We start from the raw sequence: 19847 nt of genomic DNA, 5'->3' as shown, positions 1-19847 counted from the left end.
CAGCAGCCTAATCTCACTCCCAGGGTGCTTAGGCAGTGGCCCTTGGCGCCAGTGTCCGCTTTAGCATCTCTAGGAGACTCACAGGGCTTTGAACCAACTCCAATATCACCCATCCGTGTCAGCATTAGGCATTCAAAGCACTGCATGTAGTATAAAGAGCATGAAAATCCACTTAGTGCAGTTGAGAGTGGAGGTGTTTGGGTCCAACAAGCACAGGACCTTGACCCAGGGGACCTGTGATTGTATCCGTGAAGCTAAAAGTCAGCGCTGAGTTATTTTTGTCATGATCCTGGGTTTTGTTAATATTCTGTTACCCTATGGACTTCGTTTTTGAGTTTTCTGTTTGTGTTCCTTCCTGCTTCCTGTTTTATTTTGTAGATTTGCGCCTCATGACGTGTCATGTTTGGTATTTACTCCCTGTCTTTGTGTGTTTTCCCACCTGTTTTCTGTCACATCTGTCTCATCAGTCCTTCCCTGTTCCCAGAGTGTTCCCTTCACACTTGTTCTGTATTACTCTTGCTTGCTCCACCCTAGTGTTCCCGTCCACACCCTTGTTGTTAGACAATTGCAATAGACATAACGCAAAAGGTTGCTTTTGCCCAAGCATCGAAATGCGATGAGTAGGGATGAGATCACACTGTCATATTATTGGCCAATTGTTGGCCACTGTCACTGATCACACTGCCATATGTGACAGTTCAATCTGACTATTCATTCCTTTTTTTCATATAGCTATCAAGTTACACTATGGAACTGCCAATTTTTTGGACTTGGTTCAGTGGGACATTCAGGAGTACAGCATTGCTCACCTGATATAGTAAACAAGTCAAGTTAGCCATCTGAGCCTGAGAACTATTCTAACAATGGATCAGAAATGTGCAAAATTTTTTGCCGACAAAAGATATGAAACAAAAGCCAGACGGTATTGTATTAATTTGCTGTGTGGTGTAAAGTCACCACCTCTGAGCAGAATGCAGAAAAGAACTTTATCTCAGAGTCTGACCGGACAAAGCCTCTCTCCCTCCAGGCAGCTGCCTCTGACCTGGGGTCACTGGCTACACCCGTTACAGATATCTTTTAAAAAAAAACAAAAAAAAAAACTGCTCAACTTAAAAAAACGACTGACTTTCAGGCTGACTTGCAGCCCTACTGATCTGCATCTGTGTAAAAAAAAAAAAAAAAAGTTGCAAAAGCAAGATGGAGGCTATTATGGAGGCACTGACATCTCACACATCAGTTCAAAAAAGAAACTGTATCATGTCTCTGATTGTCTTTGACAAGAACCACTGCAGTCTGGCAGATGCCTCTCTGTGGCTGGTTACCACACTGAAGCACTTGGTGACTGTGCTGTTGATCAGTCAACAGGCACTGGCTGCAAGTCACAGGTTTGGCACTGTGATGGTTTTTGGTATATGTATTTACATCAGAAATGATTTCTTCTTTGTTGGTACAGTAGTTGCTCATTCCACGCCTGTAATGGAGTTACATGCATTTCCAACAAATGTTAAAATTGTATTTTAAAATATGGAACTATTGATGGTAAAGGTAATTTTGTCATAAATATGCTTGTATCATTAACAGATAAATGTGGACTAGGTTATAGATCAAGGAATTTATCAGGTCTTATCAGGATCAGGTCCACCTTGACTTGGAACCTGCTGAAAAACAGATTTTACTTGAGTCAGGCCAGTTTTAACTGTAACGCACAATGTTACGTTCAGTTCTTTTTCTATATAAATGAAATGAAATTCCTTCTTTCATCTCACTGTTTAGCATCACTTCCTTGTTTCTGACCAATAGGCTTGCACATTGATAGAGAACCACCCTTGCACACCTTGTCATCAGTGTAACACAATATAAGTGTGAAAGCTACTGCTGACAATGAACCTGAACAGAACCTATGTTGCTCATAGCAAGCTGGTCATTTTAAATACATATTGTCATGTAAAATAAAGGCATTTTAATTTGGCTCAAACCCTACAGTGTGCCCTGGGTTGTTTTTACAGGAGACTTGCATTTTATATTTTTTATTCAGACCATATTCCACCCATGCAATGAGTCCTTCACAGTATGAAATAAACTCAACACCTTGTTTTAGAGTGGCTCTGGTCTTATCGTGTAACAAGCCTGAGAGCTCACTGAAGTCGATGTTAAATTGTGCATGTGTGAACTGACTGTCGATGAAAGCTTTAGGGGATGACTGATGATAGATCTGTGTGATTAGTTAAACTGCAGTGTGTTCGAACCTGTAGCAGGAGCTTCTGCTGCCTGCTGGCCTACAGATGGTGCTGATGAACTGTAGCCAGGATACGTTTAAATACACAAGTGTGCCGTACAGCTAAGCACTAGTTCATATAAATCAGCTACAGATGTGTCCTGCAACACAGGAATAACTTTGACAGAAGGGTGCAGAATCTGCAGTTTGCAGTGGCGGTGAAAGGTAACTAAGTACACTTACTCTCAAGTACTGTACTTAGGTATAACTTTGATGTACTTTACATGAGTATTTCCATATTTAGCTACTTTATTATTCTACTCCGTTACACCTGAGAAGGAAATATTTTACTTTTTACAACCCTACATTTATTTGATACATTTAAATACTAGTTTAACAGCAGATTCAGAGTAATAATGAAATATATAATGAACAAATAAATTACGATGGCTGAACATAAGACTCCACTGCTACCTGCAAAAAAAGTTCCATATTTACCAGCTTCAACATTAAAGTGATAAACATATTAATGCATCAGTTATAATCTTCCATACATAGGAAACATGGGGTTGGGGGGTCCGCTGCCGTAAAAGTTTTGAGCGTCAAACACTTTTCCTGAATTTTGGTGCATTTTTTGCGTGAATTTATGGTGTCAATGTATTTAATTTAGTGACAATTCTATTCTAATTACTGAAATCTATCTAACGAATCATTATTTAAATCTACACCTATGCTTTCACAGTGTGCTGACTTTTAACTGGTGTTCTTGTGCATAACAAATCAAAAAGGAGGTATCTTACCAGTCAACATAGCAGCCATGTTTGGCTTCTCTTTATTCAGTTGATTAATAGTCATTTTTAAATGGCAGTGTTTTGTGAAACTTGCACGAATGTCAAGAAATGACATTAATGTAACATATTTGCACAAAGCCTGTCATCTCGATTAAAGACTGCATTAGAAAAATCTTTGCTGTCTGGCTGTGTGTCATAGTGGAAAACACAGTAACATTACATTAGATGATGACATGAGGAGATGACAAGCATGTAACTGTCATTACTCTAAACAAGCGTCACTTGTTAATCTTAAACAAGGAGGGGCAGTTGTTTACCATCATCATAGTGACTCAATAAAACCAGGCACTAACATGTGTGGTATGTGTGTGTTCATCTGCCCCTCTGTCAATATTATTTTTCAATCATTCATATGTGAAAAACATTTAGCAAAATAATTCATGTTTAAAAATGCTGACATCCTCAGTTGTAACAACCTCCAAATGTGAAGCTGATTAAAGCTGTGAATTCTCTGCTGGCGTCCAAATGACCTCTGTATTGGTTTGTGTGCGGACATTTCAGTCTTTACATGTTTGTGTCCTTTTGTCCCGAGTAAAATAAATAGCTCTGCGGCTCCACAGTTATGCAATAACAGTGGTACGGGCAAACACTACATGATACCATACGCGATTCGCTGCGTGTTGCCTTACGAAGGATGTATGAATCATATTCACCATGAAAAGGTCATTGTTTTGCTCAGCTACCTTCAGCAGGAGCTGCCCGCGGTGTTGAGTCTCAGATAGATAAGTCAGAAATGACCTTAAAGCAAAGGCAGGAGGCTTGCAGACTATTTGTCTGTCCCCTAGACAAGGTGGGTGCGGAGGAGACACAGTCACGTGCAGGATGGGTTGTATGTCTTACTATTGCAGTGACATGACTAAACAAAGGACGGATGGGAGAAAGCAGCGCAGCAGGAGAAGAATGAAGAAATGACTGTGAGTTCCTGACAGGGTTTTGTTGTCTTACGTGAGTGTGTGTGCTCACTACATCCTGTTACTCACTTGTGCCTCCTGGTGGTAGCAGGACCCCAATCTTTGGCCCTGTGTCTCGCCCGAGGAGGAAATTGCTTTCTATTTATAATGAGCTGCTGCATTAAACCAAGCCTTACTAACAAGACGGGCAGACTCATGCTATTAAGGCCTCTGTGACTTTGCAGCAGTGCACTGTTCTAACCCAAAGCAGCTCTGCAGCACCTTGGCACTTGTGTGGACAGAGTAGCACATTAACAGATCCAGTAAATGTCCCTTTCAGGACTTAATGTTAAATGAGAATGCACTAAGTGAACTGCGTCTACACATCCACAAGCCTAGAAGCCAGCTTGTCTGCACTGCAAGGTCTCAGTGTCTCTTTGTGCTGAAAGCTACACCCCTTTTGAACGTATCACTGAGTAAAATCCTGCTTAGTTCGGCAGCCTATAGTGATATAATTTGATCCTTCCTTTACACATCAGGCCTCTCAGCGCCCCAACTCAGGTTTCATATCAGTCCTCAGTCCACCTGTGAGGCTGCGGAGCAGAGCGGTGTGAAATGGCAATCTTCACTACAGCCTTACCTGCTGGCTGCTGTAGTAAAACTAGCTCAGCACTTTTGTCTCTAGTGCTCCTCCTGTGGCTACAGCGTGAGCTCTGTAGAACAACCAAGGCCAAGCTGGCACACCTGCCCTACAAAGTATTCTATTGTTCAACCTCTGCTGAAAAGGGAAAGATTGCATTATTCGCCCTCTGGTTTCTGATTTAATGTTGACACTGCAGAATTAAACCAAAGTCCTGCGCAAGCATCGGATAAGGATCAGTATGAGGATCAGCAAAAACATATATGGTGCAGTTAAAGAAGAGTCCATGTAAGCAGAGAGGAGGCAGATATGCAGTTTCAAAAAGTTAAGCCTTGTCCTGACAATACTGGGAGGAAGCCACTAGTAGGTGGAGCGGAGGAACAGTTTCATGTGTCTGAGAGCTATTTCCCTTTTCCCTCTAACATTGGAATGTATCTTAACATTGTCAAGAGTTGCAATTTCTGCGTCTGTTAACGCAATTAAAAATATTCCCCAGTCCCTCACTTTGGCTCAGTGTCATAACTGGACCTAATTCCAACCTAATTGAATAGCCCTGCACTATATAATAAATAATTTGATATCTAATCATCAACATGTCCTCTCAGCTCTACTTAAAGACCCCCTCCGGTGAAAATCAAGTTTATAATCTTGTTAGCATGTCCATATGGTGTTTTTCATATGCTACAGACATATCATGAGAAAAATATGCAGTCAATCCCATGTCTGATCATTTTAGCCCTTGGAACTGCAGTGTACTAGCCTGGAAATCCAAACCCAAATCCAGAAAGACTTAGGGTCTGGCCATGAATAATGAAAATGGCCCAACTCGAGGGGCGGCACCAAGCATGCATTTGCAAATATCACTGCACACCATTGGATAACACTACGACCAATCAGAACAATACACGGGGTGACGTATCCAGAGCGCTACCAGCAGAACTAACTGGCAGATTAGACTCTTGCCGTATCCGTTCGGCAAAACAGCAAAAACATCCTACTTGCAAAGGAAAGACTCGAGCACCGTCTTCTGTTCCTCTTTTAGAGGAAAAAGCCAAGTCTAACTCATTCATTGTAGTGGCCAAAACCGTTTCAGACAACTGGTGTTCATCCGTAGCCATCTTGCAATGTTTACTGACTGATTCCGGACTTCGTCGTCACAGCGCTGTTGTCATCTGTTTAGCTCGCCTCTGACCTGCCTATATCAGACTGGTGTGATTGGTGCAGCTCGCCTCCAAGGGCATGGGTAATAAGCATCATTACTGATTGCCAGAGTGACTCGCTGAGCAAATTCAAATTGTGCTCTCGCGAGAACTCTGGATTTCCAGGGTAGCAATGTACCAATGATGGTCTCAAAAACACAGACTCAAACAGCCAGGGTTTCATAGGTCAGGAAACAATCCCATCAACTTGCATAATGGAGCAATCGATGTTATTAAACGTCATGTGAAACGAGGGATGTCAGAGGTGAAGCCAGGTGTAGCTACATATCTGTAAGCCAAGTCTCACTTTCACTTCAACTTGCTAGAGCTGGCAAACTTGTCAGCAGGTACACTCAAGCTGCAGGCAAGCGGCTGATGGAGATAAAGGCGGGGACTTATGTGCATATTCATAGACATGTGCATTCACGTGCAGCTTTACATCTTGTGCTATTTTAAAGGAATATTTTACCCACAAAATGACTATTTGCATTTCAGTTAGCCATGCCATGTTATCTTAAATTCCTGAAGAAAACTTTGTTTTTCTTGCATGCCTCCATGGAAAACAGTAAACATACAGTATACATGTATTAATCGATTGGGGCCCAGATTTACAACCACAGCAAAGCTATATTAGAACATCCATTTACAAACTCTCCAACAACTCGTGCAGTGAAATGCAAGTCTCATTTATCCAGTCGTATGATAGTGCCAATGCTAAAACCTTTAAAACCTATGCTCCAGTACTAGCCTTAGTTTTTTAAGCAAAAAAGCGAAGTAATCCTCAAGGGCATGAAGGTATTTTTTCATGGAAAATATTTTGAAGAACAGACATGAATCTTTAGGGGTTTAATCAATGCCAGGAGAGAAACTTTAATGATCTGGTTCATGAAGCACTAGGCTGTATCAGTGGGTACTTTTACATGCACAAAAATATTCCACTCAGGTCATGTAAACTGCATATTCTGTTCGGCTTTTTGGAGTTAGACATTTTTCTGAATGAAACATTTTCCGATTAAGACATGTGGGATATGCTGGTATTATTCAGGTTTTAATATTTCGGCATGTAAACAGCATATTCAAAATATGCATCGCAAATGGGGTTTTTACCACAGTTTGCAACACAAGTCCTCTTGCCTGTTTACGGTTGGCTCTTAGCCAACAGTTTGGGGGCGTCGGTGGCTTAGTGGATAGAGCAGGTGCCCCATGTATAAGGCTGTTGCCGCAGCGGCCCGGGTTTGAGTCCATCCTGTGGCCCTTTGTCATGTCATCCCCTCTCTCTGTCCCCCTTTCACACTTGGCTGTCCTATCCATTAAAGGCAAAAATGCCCAAAAACATATCTTTAAAAAAAAAAAAAAACAGTTTGCACGGCTGGAGTAGAGATGCATGTACAAAAGAAAAGCCCACATTTCTGGTCAGAAGGAGAAACACACCTACTATTTAACATTATTAAAGACTTGGATATGAACAGGTTTCTTGATATGTGTACACATCACGAGGATGACCTTTTCAAGGAGGTGGTGGAAGGAAGGAATGAAAGAGGGAGGCTGGACAAGCCCACCACCGGTGAGAACACTTTGTGATAATCCTACATTGCAGCAAAGGAGTTTGCATGTTCTCCCCGTGTCAGCTTGGGTTCTCTTCGGGTACTCCGGCTTCCTCCCACAGTCCAAAGACATGCAGATTGGGGACTAGGTTAATTGGTGACTCTAAATTGTCTGTAGGTGTGAATGTGAGCGTGAATGGTTGTTTGTCTCTGTGTGTCAGCCCTGCGATAGTCTGGCGACCTGTCCAGGGTGTACCCCGCCTCTCGCCCGATGTCAGCTGGGATAGGCTCCAGCCCCCCCGCGACCCTCAAGATGAAGAAGAAGATGAATGAATGAATGCAGCAAAGAGGCAAAATGACAAGCGTCAGCTGTTCCACTGTTCCATATTTTGACGTGATAAACAACATGTTACGGCACGTTATTCGGAGTATGCACAGCCGCATGTAAACAGGTGTATTGCCATGGAAACAACCTAGCTGGAATACTGTCTTTTTCAAAGTAAGGGCAAAAACTGTAATATGCTGTGCATGTAAAGGTAGATCGGTAGTAGGTCATTGATGCTGCTCAGTCCTTTCTGATAGGCAGCGCACAAAATGTAGGTGCATCCATAAATCTAATCTGACACTCATGTTTAGAGACATACACAAAGTCCATTAGAGTACAGTGACAAATAAACACAGTGACACCCCAACAAGTTCAGACAACAGACATAATGAAGCGACATTTTAAAAATGTCCATCTCTTCATCACATGTTCACAATAACAGCTTTGGTTTGCATAATAAAGTCTGAGATGAGACGCAGAATGTAGATTATTTCCAAGCCAGGTTAGTTACTTTGCTACTTGCAGTTTAATGCTGTACGGTCATTACTAGAGTCAATATTGAAACACTCCCAGACCTTTCTCTCTGCCAGACGCCCTCAGATGTTATGTGAACACATGAGAAGGTGAAGCTCTGAACACATGAACGTAAAATTTGACAACTCTGAATTCATTAACACTGCAGTTTGTTACGTTGCAAATTTGTAAAAAAATACCTGAAGTTGAGAGGTTATTCAAAAAGTTAGACGTATGAAATAAGCACCTGTCAACAGAATACACACAGTCCACGTTCAGTGTGAGGCTGTGGCACACATTAGTGAGTGGCATCTGTCACTGAGAGCTGTTCAGCTCAGTGGAGCTGCTGTTGAGCTGAAAGTAGCTTATTTCAACACTTAAACAGACCTCACATTAATGCTCTGTAGTAAATATTTATTTGGTCCATCGTACTGTATAATGGTAGAAGAAATAAACATTGTACTCAGTCAAGGTTCAGATAAACCAGTTTGACTTTTTCTTCCCAGATACTGACTTAATAACAAGTACTGATCTAATAGGATATCTTTGTTCCCTAATGTCAAATCAGTGAACCTCACAAAGGGCCCTGATACACCATACCATCAACTGTTGGTCAGTGTTGGCCAGTTGGTGAGCACTGGTCGCCCTGGTGTTGGTGGTGTGTCCCACACTGTTGGCACAAGATGGCCCTTGTTGGCTTTTTTTTGGCCGATTCAGCAGTGAGCCGGTTAGTGAATAAAATCTCTCGGACTGGCAGTTCAGTTTAGTGCACATCCTCAAAGAAGAGAAACGGAAGTGAGGAAAGTAAACAAAAAGCTTAAGTCAAGAGGGAGTGAGATGGAAACAAACTTCTTATACAAGGTGAGATTATGTTTTTAGCTATTGAGCTCTTTAGCAGAAACATTTTGTTATGGGTTGTGTTATGATTCGCTGGCGCAAAGTAAAAAAGCTTTGTTTTTCAACACTGGGTTGTGTTGTTAATATGCTAACTGGCTAACTAGCATCTTGGTATTCCGGTTTCCCTTTTTGAATGATGAATACAGACTACTGCCCCCTGCTGGTATGTAGAATTATCTCCTCTCAAACAGGCACAGGATGTACATGCTAGTTTCCAGTTCCCTGCAGTCTTTGCAGTGTGTTCAAGTGCAACTTTTTTGCAAGGACACAGGCAAAGTCAGGAGACACCAGAGTTGGCCTCCATTACCACTATTTCTTTGACGTAAGTATGGTGTAATAACACTTTTAGCCTCACAGTACAATGTCTACTAAGGCCTTCGTATTAAAATGCATTCATTAAGTGAATTTATGCATCAAGATGAGCTCACCACAGAAAATGAACGAAAAAAAATTGTATTCAGCCTAATGTGGAGTGGTCATGCCTAGCCGGTGGTCAATTTAGATGCTGATAGCAATCCAATGGGCTGGATTGTTGCATCCATAAACCAAGACAAAAAGAGAGCTGGTGTGTGTGTAACTTCTCCAGTACAGCAAGTACGAAAAGGGTTTTCATGCTGTCATATATAAGAATAGTCTGTACATGCTATTGTTAGGGGAGCAGAATGCACAGATGCTTCAGCAATGCTTTCTTCAGAGTCAAACCAGCCTCTCAACATTTTTCCAGATGAAAATTGTTCTGTTATTCTCATGCATGTGTGCACATTTTCTTCCCCTTGACACTCCCAGGACAATCCAACTCTTTCAAACTTTACCCCCAAACTTACCCTGACAACAAACTGTACATAATACTGTATCAGACACTGTAATGTCCCAGATGGCCCACTTTCCCCTGATGCACCACCGCTGTGTAAACAAACACCCTGAGGTCACCCTCCAGGAGGTCAAACTGAGAAGCAGTACACCATACTTCTCTAAAGTAGACCAGACACACTTTTAACCAAAGCTGTAGCTTATCTTTCACAGCGGGTTCAGCAGTGTTACAGACAGAGAAACACTCTCCCGCCGGTCTTTTACAGCCGGCTGGTAACCTTTCTCTAACGTGTTCTTGCTCTCAGACGAGGCTTTCAAGAACCTTCAAATGTCTGCAGATGCACTGTATAAGCTGCTCATGAATCATTGAACACTACAGCTACATTCTGCTCATGTAAGGACCACATTCTGCGCGTTTGTCTGGCTTTTGGAGAGTGCACTCATCCTCAGCTGTGGAACAATGCTTACAACACTACATCACCCATAATTCATCACAGAGACATAAATGCACAAGGTGCACAGAGTGGTGCAATGACGATAAATTCTAAAAATAGAAAGCTGAATAAAACCTCTGTACAGGGAAAGTATGACATGATAAAGCACCAATGAGGATAGTTGTCAAAGTGTTTCTCTGTGTAGGCACAGCAGATACTTCAAATCTGCATGATAAAGCAATAAACTGAAGAAACAATCTGTATGCAACGTCTTCCTATTCCTGCAAAATCTGACTATATCTCAAAAGTGATACAATCAAACTTTATCAATTGAAAGAGGATTACGAGGTACTTTATAATGTATCTTGAAACTATATAACAAAAAACAACAGGCAAGATCTTATCTTCCATTCTTTCGCCCCTTATTACAAATACACAGATAACAATCCTTTACTCAAGCCCAACATGAGCTCAAAGAGTCCATATAGAAACTATGCAGAGTGACACCAGTCTGTCTTTGAATGTCAGTAACAGCACTGACACAACAGGCATCAAATGAATAGATGGATTATATGGTGACATAAACAGACTACTCACCAGGTCATGGTTTGTGGAGTTGGAATCATCTTCAGGGAAGGGGACATAGACAGCTAAGGCCATACAGTTGGCAAAAATAGCAATTAATATAAAGATATCAAATGGCCTGAGGAGAGAAGTTAAGGAAGACATGGAAGAAAATGATGTGACATAGCAAGAAGAAACACTAAATAAATAATATGGATAAAAATCACTTTGAAATCCCCTGTTGTGACATTAAAACTTCTGCATCACTTGTAACTAATACATAATTCACAGGATTAAACAGACGGACATGAAAACTAGTTAACACATAAGAAGTGAGTGTTTGATGGCTTTCTCAACGACTTGCCTTATGGTTTTGTTTGGGTTATACAACTGAGCTGCTATTTAAACTGTGTAATTGCCACAGTCTGTTCAGGGCCTCACTTAAATACACAGGTACATTAATACAGTATACCAAACCACATAACCACTTTAAGGGGGTCATATTATGATTAATAAGCTAGGGAAGCAAAAACAAACACATTTGTTAATTACTGGATAATTTGGCTTCTTCAGATCTCTTACAACTATCAAAGTAAAACAGTTTAATCACCTTTGGTTGATCTGATATTAATCCATAGACATATATAACTTGTGAGGAGGGGTCAGAAGTACACAGAGCTTTGCTCTAAGGGGTCAAAAGTCAAAAATATTGGGAACCTTGTTCTACATTGATGTTATCTTTGCTTTTTCCTCTTACTTATTTTGTCAATCCAGATTTCCCAAACTGAATCTTAATCTGCAGATTTACCTGAATTTTACTCGAACACTGAACTACTGACACTAAGACATGTCACAGTAGGGCTGGGCGATATGGCCTATAAATAATGTCGCTTGATGCTTAGGGGTTGTGTTAGGTTTTGCTTATGGTGCTCTGTTGTGTGCTGGTGTTACAGTATGTGGTGTTATGAGTAGCTGATGTGCAACACTGTTATGTGTAGTATGTGTTTTTATGTTTTGTTTTGGTTTTTGTATGGTGTACGCTTCTCATTTCTTCTTGAGTATTATTGTAAGGAAGCAATACTGAGCTCAGCTCCTAAGTCAAAGACAAATTTCCCTATGGGGACAATAAAGTACATCATATTGTATCCTATTGTATCGTATCGTATCGTTTCGTATCCTAATATCACAATATTTTTAGGCTATATCATGATACGCAATATATATATCAATAGTTTGAAATCTCCTCAACACTCCTACAAAAATACTAAACTACTACATAACCTACAGTCACAGTAAACTTAATCAAAGTAGCTACTGTTACATAATAAGGTGAAATAAAGTACTGCAATAATAAAGTTAAATGAATTATTGTTATAATGAAATAAATCAAAGCAGAACCACTGGTGCTTTTACTCTGAAACACCCTGCTCATCTTGGGCTGAAAGTGTTGATGTTTTTGCTGCAAACTTGAAGCCTATGGTCAAAAGTCAACAGTTAGTAAATAGCAGAAAGATATACAATTTCAGCAGCACCATTAAACATGAGGATTAATTCACCGTGGACAGGAAACAACAGCTCTACATTTTATATATTAATAATATCTGCAAGTTGCATTGGTGCTCCATGGTCACAGAATGTGATCAAACAGTGACAACCTGGAGCCCTGTGCATACAAAAACACACACCTCACCCACACTGTTGCCCAGGAGAAAGTGGTCTGGGCCAGCATGGGAATGTGTGTGACCTATCATGGTTGTGTGTGTGTGTGTGTGTGTGTGTGTCTGTGAGAGGGAGACACCCATTGGAGAGATCAAGAGAAACACCAAAGTGAGTCTCATGCTGGTGGTTTTAAAAAGTGATATGACAATAATACTAATACTAATACTAATACTAACACCACCACTACTACTACTACTCATATCATTAATCATAATAACAATAATAACTAGAGCACTCGGAGAGCGCAGAACTCCGCCAAGCAGCTTGGATTTCCCGCTATTTTATTATTTTATCCACTTCGCTTCAACTGATCACCACCAAAATTACCATCTGTTCCTTGTACCATTATCAACCTTTCCTGAAAATGTCATCAAAATCCGTTAAGAACCTTCAAGTTATTTTGCAGACCAACGGCGGCAAAAACATTACCTCCTTGGCGGAGGTAATAAAATCTTCCTTTTTGGCTCTTACCCCCTTGTTTTATTTTATTTTATTCTATTTATTTAATTATTTATTTGCTTATTTTATGTTATTTTATTTTATTTATTTATTTTTGGTGTGTTTGTTTACTCACTTGTCTCTATGTGCCTCATGACCTGAGATGGGTGAAGGTACGGGGGTGGGGGGTGGGGGGTGGGAAAGCGGGTTTGGTGTTTAAAAATTGCCTGTTTCACTTAACACTGTCTGTACACTAATGACTGTTGAAAAGCTTTGAAATTCAATAAAAAGAGTTCCAAAAAAAAAGAAAGAAAGAAAACAAAATAAATAAGTTGTATTCGATGTTTGCGATATAGTAATTTTTAAACATCCCGCATGGAACAAGCCGCGATACATCAATTATAATCAATATATCGCCCATCCCTACATTACTGCCATCCTAAAATGAATTAAGGAGTAATATCTTGCAAGTTACAATGAAAACAATTAAATGTTGAACCGATCTTGAAAAATAGTTTGTTACAGTACAGTAACAATGACACAGAGACTGCAGCACTGCTTTCTATCATTTATAAAACAACTTAAGTTCAGTTTGTTCTTCACGCTCTTCTGATCACTGACAAGGTTTTCCAATCACAAACTGTCAGAAACAAACAGGAACCACCACTACTGCACTGTTGCATGCAGTCCATGCAGAACAATTTGGGACTCCTGATTCTGCTACAGTTGCATTTCCCAAAGTGTACTGTTAGTAAATCCCCACTGACCTTTTTTGTTTTTTCGACAAACACACAAAGGTGGATTATGAAATGTATCTTTGCGCTCCACGTAGGGCAATCTCCTTTATAACATCTGATGGCTTTTGTGATGACAACATCTGCTTAAGCAACAGACCCACCAGACTGTCACACAGCTGTGTTGTGCCAGTGCTGAGTCCCTTTGTCTATGTACCCTGCCAGTATTTTAGGATTCAGTGACTTTCACGTTGCGTTTTGGGCGAGAAACATGTTTCTGCACCATCATCATCTAACTGAGACCCAGGAGAAAGATTCAAAAATATATCAAACATCATGGGGATCATCTACAAAATACTGGTTCTTGAGAACATCTCACATCAGGCATCGGCTAGTCTCTATACACAGACTCTACATTCAGTGAATGTAGAGTCTGTAGGCAAACCCCAGAGATCTTGCCTCCAGAAGAAGAGCGGAAGAGCCCTAGTTTCTGATGCTAGGCTGTTTGTAGTCCGTGTGATATTGATCAATCACTTTTGAGCCGGCTGCAGTTGTTGCCAGGTTAAACGGTCCATGCGGTGAACTAACGAGACGGAACATAATTGGCATCACTGCAAACTCTGAATCCATCGCAATGGTTCAGCATATTTACTTATATATAAACGGAAGTCGGAAATGGAAATTCACCTCCTCCGCCCAAATCAAACTGGAATGCCAAAAAATCGGGGGTCTGCCCCCAGAGGCTGTATCGCCGTCTGCCGGAAGTCAGACACCGAATACAGCCGATGGGTTCCGAGAATGGGCATCGGCTTGCATTTATTCTGGCTATAAAGAATGTATTAACCTGTGAAATAACTGAACCAAAAATTGTTCCAAAAACGGGCAGACAATGTCATCTCTCTTTCTTTTGTCACCTTTGGGTTACCTGAGTTCACCGAGTCTGATTACCTTATAAAACACTACATGAAATCGCCCGATGTGGCAGTCATGAATAATGAGCACAGCTAAGATGTAACAAAGGTATACACGCGGGAGCTGTGAACAAGTAGGGCAACTAATCATCTTTTTCATTATCAATTAATGCAGCGATTATATTCTTGAGTCATCCATTTGGTCCATTAAAGGTCAGAAAGTAGTGAAAATGTTTCCTAGCACCCAGGGTGATGTCTTGTTTTGTCAGACTAACAATCTAAAACCCCAAAACATCCAATCTACACTGATATGAAATGAAAAAAGAGAATTCTCACATTTAACCAGATAATATCTAGTTTTTTCATTGATGAGTTCCTTAAATGATTAATTTAGTATCAAAACAGTTTTTAGTTTTCTAATCTAATCGATTACTCAACTGTTTCAGCTCTATTAATGATCTTTGGTCACAAGCCAACACTCACACCAGCACCCAGCACCACATGCAGTAAAGGATACTTCCACTCCACCAGGCTGATGCAGGCCCTGCGTATGGGGTTGTTGAGGTTGAGGCAGAACAGAGCCCTCGGTGGCCTGCTGTTGGCGTTACTGCCCTGTTTCTTGCTTTTGGCATACTGCTGCCGCTTCTTCTGTGCCAACGCACCTACCGGGATGGTAGTGGACGCCGGGGCAGGTAGGGCAGGAGGAGCAGGTGGTGCCACAGGGGCCGGGGCTGGAGCCGCAGCGGGGGCAGGGGTGGAGGCAGGAGGGGCCTCTGGGGCTGCGGGGGCTGGGTCTGGGGCAGGCCCGTTGGCGCTCATGGTGCGGGCGTGGCTCTGTGAGGAGCATCCAGCAGCATGGATCTGCCAGGGTAGACGGGGTGGCTAGAGAAGGGCAGAGCAGTCTGACCAATGAGCTGGCACGTCACCAGGGGGAGCGACTCTGGTGCTGCTGGCATAATTTGCCTCTGAGAAAGAGAAAAAGGTGAGAAGAGATGGCGTCAGCACATTTGACCCTTTTTATAACGGTGAAAGAATAATTGATATTGCTTTTAAGCGAGAGCAGAGCACATTACATCCTTCCTTAAATCACTACATTGTCTTGAATAATGCAGTGGAATAAACGTTCCTGTTCTTCTGCTTGTCCATGAAGCTCTCACGGCCAAGTGTATTTGTTAGACCTGCTTGAAAGCTACCCAGACCTCTCAGGTCATCTGGCACTGAAATTCTCAATCATTCTCAAGTCAGGTCAATGTCTAGTGAAGCTACCTGAAACATTATTGCCCCTACATGCTGTTTCCTGAGATGTTATTAATAATGTTCAATAATTTGCAGTACATTATTTGTAATGGAGTAATCTATATGAGTCTGCCTGTGTATTTGTTGTAAATGGCTCACTGAACTGCTATTATTAGACTGTTAGTAGCATTCTTGTAATTTGTATTATGTGTCTATCTCTTTTTTCCTCTTTTCTCTTCTTGTTCTTTGTCTTCATTTTCTTCTTAACTTCATGTAAAGCTGAACAAGCTGTATAAATAAAGCTTGCCTTGCCCAAATCTAATGTATTTCTTTGTCCATATTGACAGTCCAGCTCAAACTGTAATATTTCTGCTTGAAGATGGAGCTAAATTGAAATATGATGTCCTGCAGAGGTGCACTGAGTCGGTACACAGATACTACAGATGGACTTAAAGGCAATGGGAGTTCAGTGAAGTGAAAAAGGTGCAGGGGTGATTCATACAGTATATATACATCACATACTGGCCTACAATTGTGTTCGACACCATGTAAGAACTTTTTATTTAAGGTTCGACAAGACTGATATCATGATTGCACACACTGACAAATACCAAAGATGGCAGAATAAAGCAAATAAGTCATGGACAGCTTATTGAACTGTACTTGTACCTTAACTGATAAAATAGCAATTTATAGTTCCTCCAAAACATAATAATAATCTTTATCTTTAATCAAAATACATACAATAAATAACACAATATGCCCGGTGCAGACGACAATAGAGGACATGGTTGTTACAAATTTAGTTAAGTTATTGAATTTGTGATGAAAGATTTCTTGTAAATGTTCCTGGTTGCTGCTGCAGCTTTAGCATCTTTCCGGTTCGCAAATTCATGAATTCTTTAAAAAGGTGATGAACAGGATCAGCCACACTTTATACAGCTCTTTGTTTCACCTGCGTTTCTACATCCCAGCTGTTTGTGGTCATTTCCAATAATTTTACAGGCCATGATTGTAATTCCGGACAGTCTATCTTTGTTCTTAGCCCATACACACTTTCTACAGGACCTCTGTAGACAGTCTGTAAAATGTTCTTGGTTATATTGTATTTATCCAGTTTCCTTATTAGATACAAGCCCTGCAAACATGCACATATGATCACTCCATAAAGCCATCAAATGTATTTTGGTGTGTGACTCCAACAGTGAAAATAATGAAATGTACAACTGAAGCAGAGGACCTTTCAAAACTACAAGAAACATGGCAGGTTGGCCTGGTTCTGATGTTGCCATCAAGACTCTGAATGTAAAAAACAATCCAACATTTCCTGAACCATATTCTGTGAGGACAAAATATGAAAGCTGATGACATGCAGATGTCAAAACACACACGCAAATTAAGCTGCAAATTCAGAGCTGCCACTCTCAGGCATCACTTGGTCACATCAGTTGTGTAAGTCCTTGAACTGCTGAGCAGGCCCCGCAGAGGAAGAAACAGAAAAGGTCACATTGCAGTGATGCTCCGAGAAGAATTCATCTTCATATTGCATAGGAAAACAGGGTATGAGTGTCACTGTGATGTAAGACTGCACATCTTGTGGTGAATTCAGGCTGCCAGCTTTTTTACATCTCCTTTGTGCTGCGATGCTGCCTTCATGTAGCCGAGGCTAGTGCGAGGAGCTCAGTATGTTAACAATGCGCACCAAATGCGCTTATTTTGGAATATTAATTTCACTGCTGCATCGACAACGTCGACCGTGCAACCCGTGATGAAAATGAACACTGACATTTCCATGAGCGATTCGTGACAAAATAACCATCATCAAGCGTCCTCGTATTTCTCCTTGGACGCCACCAAGGTAGGATATGGTGAAATCCCCCCCAAAAATGATGTGAAATGACAGGCTGACTCCGGGCGCTCATAGTGAAAATTGAGCAACGCACAGCCGTCAGATGGTCCTCGCTGCTCAGCAGAAACAGCTGGCAACCTTATTACAACAAACCTCAATCAGAGATGCTCTCACACTCAGGGCTAATATAGTGGACAGTGCACATGACCAGAGCCCACCTCAGTTTGGAGAAAGGTGACCATGCTCTATTATAATGTATTTAAATGCACCGCACATGACAAGCCGATGAATCTCCTCCTCTGAATCCACATTACATGACAGCGTCGAGAGGAAAGTGGCCATTTAATAATAACTGCTGTCCTCTGACAATAATGAGACAAGCATCACCACTGCCTGCATGCAGGAAAACGCAGCTATGCTAAGAGGCTAACTTCAGTTTGTGGAGCACAAACCGCACCGAGCTGTACCTTTTTTTCTGGAGACTTTAGGATTCAGCCGCGGTCCTCTCCGCTCGGTAACACGGCTCCACTGCTTCGGAGGGGCGAAAAACGCAGGTCCGGGGTCTGAGACGGCGGTTTAAAATTCATCAGCTCCGGGAGCAGGAGGGACACATAATGCCTGTGCATTAATTAAGCTCTTCCATGGTGATCGTGGAGAGCTGGAGACAGGAGAGTGCGCACCAGACAACAGAGCATCCTCGTCCGCTGCCTGCTTATCGTCACGGCGCCAGTGAACAGTGAAACGAGTCTACATCAGAGAGCGAGCTCTCCTCCTGCTCCTGCACGAGACCCTGCACGCACGCGCGCGCGCGCGCACACACACACACACACACACACACACACACACACAGACCTGTGCTGTGGCATGTCTGCAGTGTTACCTGCTCCTCAATAAAAGGTGACACGTTTCAAACGTGTCACATGCTGCAGCCATTCATCACGTGAAGGTCACTACTATAAGACAGCTACTAAGTACTCAGATCAGTGTCAGCCTCTGTGGTTTATTTGTGTGCTACAGTTGTGGCAGGCCTACTAAAAGTGGGAAAAAGGCTTAGCAACTTACCCTACTGAACACACTGGGAACCACTTTGTATGGAACACCCTATATGAAGGGCCCATAATTTGTAAGGCTTTGTCAATTCAATTCAATAGAACTTTATTTATCCCAAAGGAAATTCTTGTGCCATTGATTGCTTCAAATTACAGTAACACAAATGCAGTAACCAGAATTTAACGTTCACAGCAAGTAACAACCAGTAAAACCAGTGGGTTCCCAGGTCAGGATCACTTTCTTGGCCCAGTTTTAGAAACAAGTGAGTATTAAATATCTGGCAAAATATACAAGAAAAGAAGTGTTTTCAAGAAGTAAAAGCAAAACCAATGCCCAATAGAGTAAATATAAGAGTAAGATAAGTACAAGAGTTACTAAAAATGAACTAAAATGGTAGTAACTTGTATGGCTTTGTTATTCAGTTCAATTCAATTCAACAGAACTTTTTTTATCTTGAAGGAAATTGTTGTGCCAAAGAAGGCTCCAAATTACAGTAACACTACACAGTAACCACAATTTAACATTCTCAACTAGTACCAACAAGAAACCCAGTGGGTTCCCTGGGTCAGGGTCACTCACTGGGCCCAGTTTTATAAACAATACTGTATTAAATATCTGGCAGAATATACAAATATACAAGACAAGAAGTGTGTCCAAGGAGCAAAAGCAAAACCAGTGCCTAAAAGATTTACAATAGGAGTAGGATAAGTACAAGAGTTACTAAACATGAACTAAAATGGTGTAAAAAGCAGACTGCTCCTGATAAACAATGATATATTGATTGTAATATAACAATTGTACATGATTGAGAAAGCAGTGGATGGCGTGACACCTGGATGAGATACCTGCCAAGCTGCAGACCACTGTTCGAGACAAACCAACAACAAAACAGCATGTTTTTTAGCAAGTCATTGCTGTGTTTCAAACTGCTTTTTAGACACCACACATAGGTGTCTTTGTGCAAATTATCATCGTTTCCACACAGGGAAAGTGTCACAGAAAGCTGTTGTTTTTTTTTTTGTTTTCTA

The 19847-nt window shown here is 41.3% G+C and overlaps 1 protein-coding gene across 9 annotated transcripts in view; it reads right to left on the bottom strand.

Moving 5' to 3' along the window:
• The window catches only part of cacna1da (calcium channel, voltage-dependent, L type, alpha 1D subunit, a), a 90255-nt gene extending 71699 nt beyond the window's left edge, over positions 1–18556 (bottom strand). For all 9 annotated transcript variants that reach the window (XM_049572725.1, XM_049572747.1, XM_049572731.1 and 6 more), the window contains exons 1-3: positions 18237–18556; positions 15202–15649; positions 10916–11021 (exon numbers count right to left, since the gene is read on the bottom strand). In XM_049572725.1, coding sequence (XP_049428682.1) covers positions 10916–11021; positions 15202–15503 — 408 coding nt within the window. In that variant the 5' untranslated portion in view covers positions 15504–15649; positions 18237–18556. The remainder of the gene's footprint in view (positions 1–10915; positions 11022–15201; positions 15650–18236) is intronic.
• Between the last annotated feature and the right edge of the window lie 1291 nt (positions 18557–19847).

This window comes from Epinephelus fuscoguttatus, linkage group LG1 (assembly GCF_011397635.1).
Source record: "Epinephelus fuscoguttatus linkage group LG1, E.fuscoguttatus.final_Chr_v1".
NCBI lineage: Eukaryota > Metazoa > Chordata > Actinopteri > Perciformes > Serranidae > Epinephelus > Epinephelus fuscoguttatus.
Note: the sequence above shows the minus strand (reverse complement) of the source record. Positions and strands in the feature narration are given on the sequence as shown.